This window comes from Dendrobates tinctorius, unplaced genomic scaffold, assembly GCF_039654945.1.
Source record: "Dendrobates tinctorius isolate UK_male_01 unplaced genomic scaffold, ASM3965494v1 ptg000309l, whole genome shotgun sequence".
In the NCBI taxonomy this organism is placed as follows: Eukaryota; Metazoa; Chordata; class Amphibia; order Anura; family Dendrobatidae; genus Dendrobates; species Dendrobates tinctorius.
The window spans coordinates 3,664,372-3,677,209 of NW_027361976.1; the positions used below are offsets into that span (position 1 = coordinate 3,664,372).

Consider the following 12,838-nt stretch of genomic DNA (forward strand, 5'->3'; position numbering starts at 1 on the left):
CAGAAAAAAAGTGCCACATTTCCAAGTAATCTAAAATGCTAGAAACTAAGTGAGTTTGCAGTAGATATCAAAATATATAATATTGTGCTGTCTAATAACTGAGAACTGGTGAAACCATCAAGCATGTTGCCTCACGTAATGGCTGCAGAAGTCTGCTGTTTGCGGAGAAAGTCAGGAGCTGGACCAAACAGCTGATTCTTGCCGGTTGCAGTTGACTTCTCATTTTCCCTACAGACATAGGCCAAAGAGGGATGGTCTAATCTTACCTGGATGTTTTAACATACAATTTTAAGTTGGTAAAATCAGACAACCTCTATTAAAGGAAACCTGACAACTGATGCATGCTGCCCAAACATATATGTGAAATATACTAATTTAAAACAGATAATAAAATAGGAAACAAATAGTGAAAAATAAAAAAAGACTAAAAAAAAAACAAAAAAAAAACTGTGTGTGAATTACGGTAAACCTCTAACAAGCTTAAATTTATGATGGAGAAATAAATGAGAAATATACGTGTTACTTGGTAAACAAGATACATAAAGGGATTTAAAGGATCTCAAAGCACAGAGCGAATAACAAAGACAGCGCATGAGAGGATAAATAGAGATAATTATACAGCAAGGGCCTCAGAGGAGCAAACAGCAACATCTGGCACCCACTTTATTTTTCTTATCATATTTCTCCCATTGTCCTTGTAAAATAGACCATTTCATAGAAGTTGTAGCTGGAATGCCAAGAAGTCATTTCAATAAAACCAATGTATTTATAAAATTAATCAAAAAATACTGATAGAAAAGTGGACTTCTTGCATTATCTTATTTCAATAACTTTACAATAATTTTTATATAGGAAAATGTATGCTGTTCAATATTGTTCTCACACTTACACTTTTCCAAGCATTAGAAAACACTATAAATATTTTTCTTTAAGGTCTTTTTGTAAAAAGTATTTTTTGTGTCATTTTTGCAATTTGACAATCACACGTTTATTTGTTATCTTTAAGGCTATATTCAGATAACTGTATTTCGTGTCCTAGTACTGTCCATGGAAAGTAAAAACGTACATCAGGTGGACAGCATTTAGACTATGTGCACACGCTGCGGCTTAACATCTGCGGATCCGCAGGTAAAACCGCAGGTAAAATGACTTGCGGTTTTACCTGCGGTTTTCCCCTGCGGTTTGACACCTGGACAATGGAATAGGTGGCAGACCGCAGCGGAATCCGCAGAAAGAAGTGACATGTCAATTATTTCTGCGGATTCAAAACCGCAGCTTTTCCGCAGTTGAAAAACCGCAGCATGTGCACAGCAGAATGTAAATCACATAGACTTACATTGTACTGTACACTGTCTGCAGAACTGCTGCGGATCCGCAGAGGCCAAATCCGCAGCAAAAACCACAGTGTGTGAACATAGCCTTAGGGTGTGTGCACGCGCTGCGGATTTGGTCCTGCGGATCTGCAGCAGTTTCTGCTGTGATGTACAGTACCGTTATAATCAATGGAAAATGAAAACCACAGTGACATGGTGCGGAATTTTCCGCGGTTTCAATTCCGCTGCATATCAATTCTTTGTGCGGATTCCGCTGCGGTTTGGCACCTGCTCCATGACAGGTGTCAGACCGCAGGGGAAACCCGCAGGCTAAACTGCAGAAAATTCCGCAGAACAATCCACTGCGTGTGCACACACCCTAACACTCATGCTAATTGGGCTGTTCAGATTTGTTTTTTTCACAGACAGAATGTCCACATAAGAAAAAAATTTTAGAATTCCATATGGAACCATAGAAAATGTTTTTTGGTCTTGGAAAATGTATTTACTGCTGACATATACAAATGAATTACATTTAGGTAAAAAAAAAAATAAATGGACATATTGAATTAGCAAGCAGATAAGAAAAAAAAAGTATTTTTTTTATAGCTGAAAAGCATTTTTTTTAAACCACTTGTGTGAACTTTGCCTCAAGTAAAAACCTTTTGTGAAAAAGCGTCATACACAAAGCCTGCTGCATTTTCAAAAGACCCAAAACAGAATACAATGCAAGTAAAGTGTTTCATATTGAACTGTAGACTAAAATATAACATCTTGGAACACAAAACATCAGGCTGAAAATGCCGTGAAACACTTGACAAAAACGAGGAGTGTGAAACCAGCCCAGAGTAGAATCTATCCGTTTTCTGCCTCAGATTTGGTTGCAGTGAATCCATCTCAACATTATGTAACACAGAATAGCAGTCAGGTTGCATGGCTGCGTCTGCTCTGGATATTTTACAGTTACATATTTTTTTAAATTACACAAGATAATGCTGCAGGTGAACATAGTGATACCCAGCCATGTATGGAGAATGCGTTTCCTCGCCACATAATGGGGGCTGCGTTTCCTCACTATGTAGTGGAGGCTGCGTTTCCTCGCCACGTAGTGGAGGCTGCGTTTCCTCGCCACGTAGTGGAGGCTGCGTTTCCTCGCCACGTAGTGGAGGCTGCGTTTCCTCGCCACGTAGTGGAGGCTGTGTTTCCTCGCCACGTAGTGGAGGCTGCGTTTCCTCGCCACGCAGTGGAGGCTGCGGTTCCTCGCCACGTAGTGGAGGCTGCGTTTCCTCTCCACGCAGTGGAGGCTGCGTTTCCTCGCCACGTAGTGGAGTAGAAAAACACAAGAACTTGAAGAGCAAACCTCAGAAGTGACACAACCCATAATGTAACATCAGCTCTTCCTATGTGTAGACAGGAGGACATCACATAAACTGCTCTTACCTCGGCTGTGCCCAGATGTGAGCATGGCGCAGGCTGCTGCGGGTGGACCATGTGTGAACGACTTCCTGCTTTTGCAGAAAATGGTTCTAATATTAGCTTATGAAAAACACAGGGGGATTACCTAAACCTGCTCACTGGCTCCTGCACTGCACCTGCCAATTAATTGACTGCTGATCCTGGTCCTGCCCACAATCTGTCAATTCCCTGTAAAGTCATTTTATCTGTAACATGTTACTGGAATGAGATTATTAGGATCGCCTTTGTAATTAGAGCTCCCCGTCAGTTTGCCCAATGTCACATCCGTTTTCAATAGTGTAACCAGAAACTTGCGGACCCCATCTAAAACATGGCTTTTATTGAATTAGTCCAAAGGTACCATTCAAGCCCCCTAGGTTCCAGGGCCCATGTCCGATTGCATCCCCTGCTCCCAATATAGTTACACTGCTGTCCCTGTCCTGAGTACTTATATATTCTGTGAAATATTAGGGTGTCTTTACTTGCTCCTCACATTGAACAACTCATATCTGCAGACTGGATATAACTTCAAGAGAAATGTGCTGTCTTCCAGGTGCAAAAATTAAAGATGTGTCTGACAGGATATCAGGACTCTTCAGACCTACAGATGACTACCCATTCCTGCTACTACATGTGGGGACAAATGACACCGCAAGAAATGACCTGGAAACCATCTGCAGAGACTTTGAAGACTTAGGCAAGAAAGTGAAAGAACTGGGAGCACAGGTGGTCTTCTCTTCCATCCTCCCAGTGGATGGCCATGGAACAAGGAGGTGGAATAAGATTCTGCAGATGAACAACTGGCTACGTCGATGGTGCCGTCAGCAAAGATTTGGATTTCTGGATCACGGAGTGAATTACTTATACGATGGACTACTTGCTAGAGATGGGGTGCACCTTACGAAGACTGGAAAGCATGTATTTGGAAGTCGCCTTGCTACACTTGTAAGGAGAGCTTTAAACTAGAACAACATGGGAAGGGAAGCAAAAGACCAGAAAAATCCATACACCTGACAAATGCTATTGAGAACTCTGCTATTAGAAGTGGAAGGCAAGAACAAAGACAAAAGAATCTAATTAATAAAAATATTGGAGAAAGAGAAACCAATCACAATCTAAAATGTTTCTATACTAATGCACAAAGCATGGGCAACAAACAAGGAGAATTGGAACTACTAACACAGGAAAAGAAATATGATGTCATTGGAATCACTGAAACTTGGTGGGACAATACACATGATTGGAATACAAGACTAGAAGGATACAACTTATTTGCAAGAAACAGACTTGATAAACGAGGAGGAGGTGTCGCATTGTATGTTAGAAACGCGTATATCTGCACAGAGATTGAAGCTTCAGAGACTGGAAGTTCTGTGGAAACTGTTTGGGTAAGAATACAAGGACAGAACAATGGAAAGGACACCATTGTAGGCATTTACTACAGGCCGCCTGTGCAAGCTGAAGATATGGATGAACTCTTTATGCATCAAATGGCCAAGTTCTCCAAAAAATATGACATAGTTGTCATGGGAGATTTCAACTATCCAGACATTTGTTGGAAATCTCTCTCAGGCAAAACTAACAGGTTACGGAAATTCTTATCCTCTCTTGCTGACAACTTTATCTTCCAAAAGGTAGGGGAGAAAACAAGGGGAACTGCTACCTTGGATCTAATCCTTATAAACAGGGAGGAAATGGTTGAGGAGGTAAAAGTGGCTGGGACCCTAGGAGGTAGCGACCATGCTATTTTAGAATTTTGGATAACTAGAGGCGGAAGACCTGTGAAGACTCAGACGTCAAGGTTAGATTTCAGAAAGGCAGATTTTAAGGGTTTCAGAAAGAGAATTGGAGGGATCCAATGGCTGGATATCCTTAAAGACAAAAATGTCCAGGAAGGATGGGAAATCTTGAAAAATGAAATTCTCAAAGCACAGTTGTTAACAATTCCAAAAAGAGGGAAGAATAGGAAGCATTTAAGGAAACCAGGATGGATGAACACAGAACTTAAGCACATGCTAAAAAGGAAGAAAAACATGTTTATAAAATGGAAAGAGGGAGGCATATCTAAAGAAGAATATAATGCTGTTTGCAGAACTTGCAGGGCACAAATCAGATTAGCTAAAGCTGAAAATGAATTGAGGCTTGCAAGAGATGTCAAAAGCAATAATAAAGGATTTTGGGGATATGTCAAAAGTAAAAGAAAAGTCAAAGATGCTATAGGATTTTTACAGGATGAAAATGATGAAATGGTAAGACAGGATGTTGAGAAGGCTGAACTTTTAAATTCCTATTTTGCATCTGTTTTCTCTGAGAAAGGAAATGTAACATCAACTGTTATTCACTGTCCTATTAAGGGAATAGAAGAATCCAGGATATCTATAAACAGAAAGATAGTAAGGAAACACTTAGCTAACCTAAATGAATTCAAGTCTCCAGGACCAGATGAATTACACCCCAGAGTACTGAAGGAGATAGCAGAAGAAATTTTTGAACCCCTCTCCATAATCTTTGAAAATTCTTGGAGAACAGGAGAAGTGCCAGAAGACTGGAGAAGAGCAAATGTTGTTCCTATCTTCAAAAAGGGGAAGAAGGTGGACCCAGGCAACTATAGGCCGGTGAGTCTGACTTCTATACCAGGAAAGATCTTTGAACAAATTATTAAACAACATGTATGTCAATACCTGGATAAGAATGAAGTGATTAAACAGAGTCAGCATGGGTTCGTAACTAATAAGTCATGTCAGACTAACTTAATTTCCTTCTATGACGGTATCACTGATTGGGTGGATCAAGGAAATGCTGTAGATATAGTATATCTTGACTTCAGCAAAGCATTTGACAAAGTCTCTCATAAAATCCTTATTGAAAAAATGACTAAGTATGGAATGGACAAGGCAACTGTTAGGTGGATTCATAACTGGCTTAGTGATCGGACCCAAAGAGTGGTCGTAAATGGCTGCACATCCAGTTGGAAGAATGTCTCAAGTGGGGTACCACAGGGCTCTGTCCTGGGCCCTGTATTGTTCAACATCTTTATCAACGATTTAGATGAAGGAATTGAGGGTAATCTGATTAAATTTGCTGATGACACAAAGCTAGGACGGATAGCTAATACAAGAGAAGAGAGAGAGAGGATTCAAAAAGATTTAAATAAACTGGAGAAGTGGGCAGCAACTAACAGAATGATTTTTAACAGGGAGAAATGCAAAGTACTACATCTGGGCAATAAAAATTAAAAAAGCATATACAGAATGGGAGGAATAAGGCTAAGTGACAGCACATGTGAAAAAGACTTGGGTATACTAATAGATCACAGACTGAATATGAGTCAACAGTGTGATGCAGCAGCAAAAAAGGCAAATGCAATTCTAGGATGTATTAACAGAAGCATACAGTCTAGATCACGTGAAGTCATTATTTCCCTCTACTCCTCTTTGGTCAGACCTCATCTGGAATATTGTGTCCAGTTTTGGGCACCACATTTTAAAAAAGACATCAACAAACTGGAGCAAGTTCAGAAAAGAGCGACCAGAATGGTGACCGGTCTGCAAACCCTGTCTTATGAGGAAAGGTTGCAGGATTTGGGAATGTTTAGTTTGCAAAAGAGAAGACTGAGAGGAGACTTAATAGCTGTCTACAAATATCTAAAGGGCTGTCACATTGTAGAAGGATCAACTTTATTCTCATTTGCACAAGGAAAGACTAGAAGCAATGGGATGAAACTGAAGCGGAGGAGACACAGATTAGATATTAGAAAAAACTTTTTGACAGTTAGAGTGATCAATGAGTGGAACAGGCTGCCACGAGAAGTGGTGAGTTCTCCTTCAATGGAAGTCTTCAAACAGAGGCTGGACAGACATCTGACTGGGATGATTTAGCGAATCCTGCTTTGAGCAGGGGGTTGGACCAGATGGCCCAGGAGGTCCCTTCCAACTCTACGATTCTATGATTCTATGATTCTATGTCCTACTCTGACCTGTTTTGCTCATTTTACTTTATGGAGAGTAAGAAATGTCAGGTAACAGCTTACTTAACTCTCCAAATTGAGAGCACATGGATGCTCAGCCATGCAGAATGGTCAGGTGTATGGCCACCTTGAGGCTGTGTGCCCACGTTGCGTTTTTTTAAGCGTTTTTCGGGGTCAAACCGCTTCAAAAACACTTAAAATAAGCATCTCATTAATTTTAATGCATTTTGGCCTTTTTTTTGCCAATTGATGCGTTTTTTTCCGCATAGGAAACGCTTAGCGGTTAAAAACGCAGCATGCTCATTATTTTCCTATGAGTCCAGAAGACGCGTGGAAATAAACGCATCAAAAACGCGCGGTTTTTAAGCAAAAACTCGCGTTTTCTGGGAAGAAGTCCGGTTTTATATCAGTTTTAAAATGCTAACTTGGGCACACAGCCTAAAGGGTTATTTCCAAAATAACTAGTAATCTCTTACATGTATGATAAGGGATAACTGGCTGATCATTGGTGGTCCAATTAGTGGGTTTGCCAGCAATCCCAAGATCAAGATTCTTGAACCCCGAAAATTAGGTTCTGCAGCCTCATTTTGAATGAAGCAGAGGTACCTATTAATTGTCTAAGGAACTGTCGGGATTAACAGTGCTGTACTCCGCTTTCTCTGACCGCCCAATAGACAATGCATAGAACAGAGGCCAAGCATGCGCACTACCGCTCCATTCAGGAGAACCCGTTCTGTGGGTTTCAGAGTCCCATTCATAGGATCAGTGGTAGTCCCAGAAGTGGTCACTGGTGGTCCCAGGACCTCCGGTGATCAGCTAGTTATGCTCTATCCTGTTGATAGAGGAGAACTTATTTTTGGAATCACTCTTTCAAAGGGTTATTCCCAGCAGGGCAAGTTGGGAACAGGTGATAACTTATAGATTACAGTGGGTTCAACTGCTAGGACCTCTACCAATTCCCATTAGAAATATGAATGAGCAATCCCATTAGAGAGCAGTGGTCGTGCAAATCACCAATCAGCATCCTACACTAACAGGGTATACTATATGGTGCCATATAAATGGCCCACTGGATTCTCAGCCGATCCGGCCATCTGCTACAGCTGCCTGCTTCGTACCTATGTCACAGGACTGCTGAAACCTGTGATTGACTAGAAGACTACATTATTGGATGCTTCTCTGATAAGTGCTCATTTAGTAAGGTGAATTCTGCAACCAGGCACAGGCCTCAGCAGTCGTATGACTTCCAAACCGGGCAGGCATCAGTTCTCATGCCAACACTATACCTTGTGCCTCTATTTCTTTTATTTTAAAAGTATCCATGCCCAAATATATATATTGCCCAAATATATATATTGGCATGTATATACACACATATAGTAACCCTTTTAGGCTACTTTTTGTGCTTTGCATGTTTTTTGCACAACGGAGCATCTCACTTCTTTCAGCGTTTTTAACTCATTGAAATGAATGGGTGATGACAAAACACACCAAAAACTCAGGTATCAGATTTTACTGCGTTTTTTGTGCCAAAACCTGATTATCCAGAGAAAACAATAGAGGGAAAATAGTGGGGAAAAATGTCAGCTCACCATCTGTTGCAGCACCTTGCCGGAAAAAGTAACAATCGCCCTGAGCCGTCTCAGTCTCGGACGTTGGCGAAATAGAAAAAGGTGGGGGAAGAATCCTCCAGCAATGAAATCAAGAAGGAAAGTTATCTTTTTTGTAAAAAAAAAAAAAAATGAAAGAATTTTTATTCGGTACAGTAGTACATTAAAAAGACATGAATCCTGGTCACCACAACCTGGGATGAACAACCAACATGTTTCAGCTAAGAGCCTTAATCATGGTATGTCATGGCAATACATTCTTCTTTCTATCTATTGATGTGGGATCCGGCAGTCACCCACCGAGCTGCAAGCTATCACCAATCGCATGGTCTGGCCATGGTTTACTTGTCCCTCTCCCACGAGGGACACCACCATCCCCATCCACTTTTTAGAAATAAAGTGTAAAATGCAAAAAGTTGCAGCAACAGCAGTTTAGCATTAGCAACATTTCAAGGTGAGAAAACTGGTGTAATACAATTTATGAGTTCCCATTACATGTTTCATATCAATTCCTAAAATTTGAGGAGACAAACTGCCACCTTACACCCAGCATTTCCTTACAAGCCAGCAGTTTGCCATCATTAGCTATGGATAATCTGACAGGTGCTTGTGCCTCATATGTCCCATTGTAGAGAGCAAAGAATGCACACAATGGGCTCCGTGCTATGTACTACGTCCACCAAAAAGAAATGTCGCTACATGTCCAGCACGGAACCGCACAGATCAGTTCTTCAGTACATGGACCCACAGATAGAGGGCACTCTAACCCCTGTATAACAGGTGGGCTCCCACTTACCTATGACAGCTGTCTTAAGGCTGCTGCTTGGCTTAGTTGGCAGGGCTCCTCAGCCTGACAACTCACTGGTGCACGACTTTATGACTGCAGCCTGTGTTGTCCTTCAATTACAGGCTTAGGAAATATCGCACAAGTGCCGGCATATTCTATTCTTCCCTTTTCTTGTTATGTCATCGTCAGTTTGTGACACAGAGGTGCAGGCAGCTGCACAATGCATGGACATAACGCAAAGGAGGAAATACTGCCCCTGCTGGACGATATAAGAAAGTGCTCCAGAAATACCAGCCTATCTGCAGCAGAATAACAGAGGCATGATGTGTGCATTTGCAGACAAGATGCAAACAGATTTATTTGTACTCCAAATACTGAAAAGTGAAGCATGAACATATGATGCAATGCACACATGTCGCAGCCAATATTTCCTCTAAGCTGAGACATCTGGAAAAGAAAGAGTTTAAAAAAGTCTAATAATGAGGTTAACAAGCCCAATAACATATCACCTTTTCTGCAGAGTCTGGGATTATTTAACTCCACTATTTTCAGAGTGCACAGCTTTATGGAAACAGGAGTTAGAGAATAAGGGTGTGTGCACACGCTGCGGATTCTGCTGCGGACCCGCAGTAGTTTTTGCTGCGGTGTACAGTACCATTATAATCAAAGGAAAACAAAAATCGCAGTGCAGACGGTGCGGAATTTTCCACGTGGATTTGCTGCGGTTTTAAAACCGCAGCATGTCACTTCTTTGTGCGGAATCCGCAGCGGTTTTACACCTGCTCCATTGTCCAGGTGTCAAACCGCAGGCTAATCCGCAGGAAAATTGCAGGTCTTTTGCAAAATCAGAGCGGAAAATTCCTCAGCAGAATCCGCAGTGTGTGCACACACCCTAAGGCCGGGATCACACATGTGAGAAACTCAGACGAGTCTCGCATCTTAATACCCGGCACTCGGGAGCGGAGTGTGCGGCTCCATGTATTTCTAGGCAGCCGCACACTCCGCTCCCGAGTGCCGGGTATTAAGATGCGTGACTTGTCCGAGTTTCTTGCATGTGTGATCCCGGCCTAATTACTCAAATGTGAAATATATTTTATAAATTTGGTACATTATGACACTCACTGAAATGTGTGGGATATGGCGAAAAGATTAAAAGGACAGGAACTTTAAAATTTGGTGCACCTTGAGACTTAATAGCTGTCTGCAAATATCTGAAGGGATGTCACAGTGTAGAAAGATCAACTATATTCTCATTTGCACAAGGAAATACGAGAATCAATGGGATGAAACTGAAAGGGAGAAGATACAGAGTAGATATTAGAACAAACTTTTTGACAGTGAAGGGTGGTCAGTGAGTGGAACCAGCTGAAACAAGAGGTAGTGAGTTTTTCTTCATTGGAAGTCTTCAAACAGAGGCTGGACAGATATCTGTCTGAGATGGTTTAGTGAAATCTGCATTGAGCAGGGGGTTGGACATGACGACCCTGGAGGTCCCTTCCAACTCTAACACGCTATAATTTTATGAAAGTGCTGGAGAGTTCTGAAGTGACCAGAAATGCATCTGGATCTAAAACCAATTGAACATCTGTGGAGAGATTTTAAATTGCTGTTGGCAGAAGGCAACCTTCAAATATGAGAGACCTGGAGCAGTTTACAAAAGAAGAGTGGTCCAAACTTCCAGTTGAGAGGTGTAAAAAGCTTGAAATGGTCATAGCAAGTGACTTATTGCAGTTATTTATTCCAAAGGGTGTGTTAGGGTTGCGGATCGCACTAAAAATAAAATATAAGCAAGTGCGATCACAACCCGGGGTCCACAGTGCAGAGATGGAAAACTGCTGCTTAGTAATGGCAGAGTAGTAAGTGAACACCGGCGGGTTACCCACTGACCCAGTGTGCACTGGGGCAAACTCTGTTACTCCACCGAGCGGCTGAAAAAAACACCAGAGCCTGTTAACACCACAGGACTTTGGGCAGAAGGAGCGCATAGCGTAAGGTCACAAGACTCGGCCTTTAGACCGCAGGACTGGAGACTGTCTAGGCCGCTAGCACTCGGCGCCACGACTGAGATGCTAGCAAGAGTTAAATAGATAACGCGTGCAAGTGTGCACAGTGCCGCTGTCACTTGCCGCGGTTCGATAGTGCCCAGCAGTGGGAGACACCATCGAACGCTAGTGTGTGAGTGCTAGGAGCACGTTGGCAGAAGCATAGCCACCTGTTGGTGGACTCAAATACCCTAACTCATGCATATCAAAGGAGGGGGTAATTTAATGAGTCATTCACCAGATTCATGCATCCATCATCACACATACCAACAACATTATAAGTCTATACTAGTGCATGGCCGAGCAGCCATGCGAACCTTTTATAGCGGGGATCTTCCTATTGGTCCAATTAGAGCAGCAATAGGACCTGAGCATGTGACCTCAGAGCTCCAATGAGAGGATTTCCCACGGGCATGCTCAGTGGACCGAAAGAAGGACTTAGTCCCAAGAGCTGCTCGCTGCTGGCTATTGCAGGTTACCATAGCTGAACCCTGTTTGGCAGCAGTAACCAAGCCAACAGAATTAGACTGAACGAGACACTGAGACTGACGTTTCTGCTGAGTAGGCTCCTCTGCGGCTGGAGAGAAATGGGAGACCGCAGAAAGCAAGGCCCGGGATTCCTGCTGTATAGAGGCAGGAACTTGACGCCTAACAATGTGTGCAACCAATTTAAGTTGAGGGTGACAACAATTTTGGAGTTTTGTCTGAAATTACATCCAATTTGCCTTTTTTTTCTCTTTTTTGTGTTGTTCCAATACATACAAAGGAAGTAAACATGTATATGTATTGAATAATTGCAATAATTTTCTAGAACAATTTCAAGTGTGCCAACACTTTTGGCCATGATTGTAACTTAGAAATAATAATAATAATATTTCTATAGCGCCAACATATTCCTCAGCACTATACATTATAGAGGGTACACCTACAGACAAGAGACATTACAGCATAGCAATAAACACATAGATCAAAACAGATACCAAGAGGCATGAAGGTCCTGCTCACAAGCTTACAATCTATAAGGAAAAGGGGAGACAGGAAAGATGCATGGTAACAATTGCTTTTATTGTTTGGACCAACCATAGTGTAAGAATCGGGTGTTCCTGTTGCTGCATGAACCAGTTAACAGTCTAAATATGTGACAGTACAGACACAGAGGGCTATTAAATGCATAAAGCATGTGAGAACATGATGCGAGGAACCTGGTTATGGTAAAAAATTTTGAATGAGCCACACAGGGATATTTAGGTTAAGGCGTTGAGGCGATAGGCCAGTCTGAACAAATGCGTTTTTAGTGCACGCTTAAAACTGTGGAGATTGGGGATTAATCGTATTAACCTGGGTAGTGCATTCCAAAGAATTGGTGCAGCACGTGAAAAGTCTTGGAGATTGGAGTGGGAGGTTTTGATTAATGAGGATGTTAACCTCAGGTTATTAGCAGAACGGAGGGCACGGGTAGGGTGGTAGGCTGAGACGAGAGAGGAGATGTAGGGTGGTGCTGAACCACGGAGTGCTTTGTGGGTGAGTGTAATAAGTTTATACTGGATTCTGGAGTGGATGGGTAACCAGTGTAAGGACTGGAACAAGGTAGAGGAATCGGTATAACGATTGGTGAGGAATATGATCCTAGCTGCAGCATTCAGAATGGATTGGAGAGGGCAGAA

The 12,838-nt window shown here is 42.1% G+C and overlaps 1 protein-coding gene across 3 annotated transcripts in view; it reads right to left on the reverse strand.

The window, feature by feature from the left end:
- Positions 1–12,838, reverse strand: part of LOC141073651 (A-kinase anchor protein 17B-like) — a 111,224-nt gene that overhangs the window by 60,503 nt on the left and 37,883 nt on the right. Inside the window, exon 1 of one of the 3 annotated variants that reach the window (XM_073560972.1) lies at positions 9,142–9,316. The exons of 1 other annotated variant lie outside the window; for it this stretch is intronic. Coding sequence is in view for 1 of the 2 variants with exons in the window: in XM_073560970.1 (XP_073417071.1) it covers positions 2,754–2,778 (25 nt within the window). In the remaining variant the exon portion in view is untranslated. Of the gene's footprint in view, positions 1–2,753; positions 2,870–9,141; positions 9,317–12,838 lie in introns of those variants that run through there. One more of the 3 variants, XM_073560970.1, reaches the window with a different exon arrangement.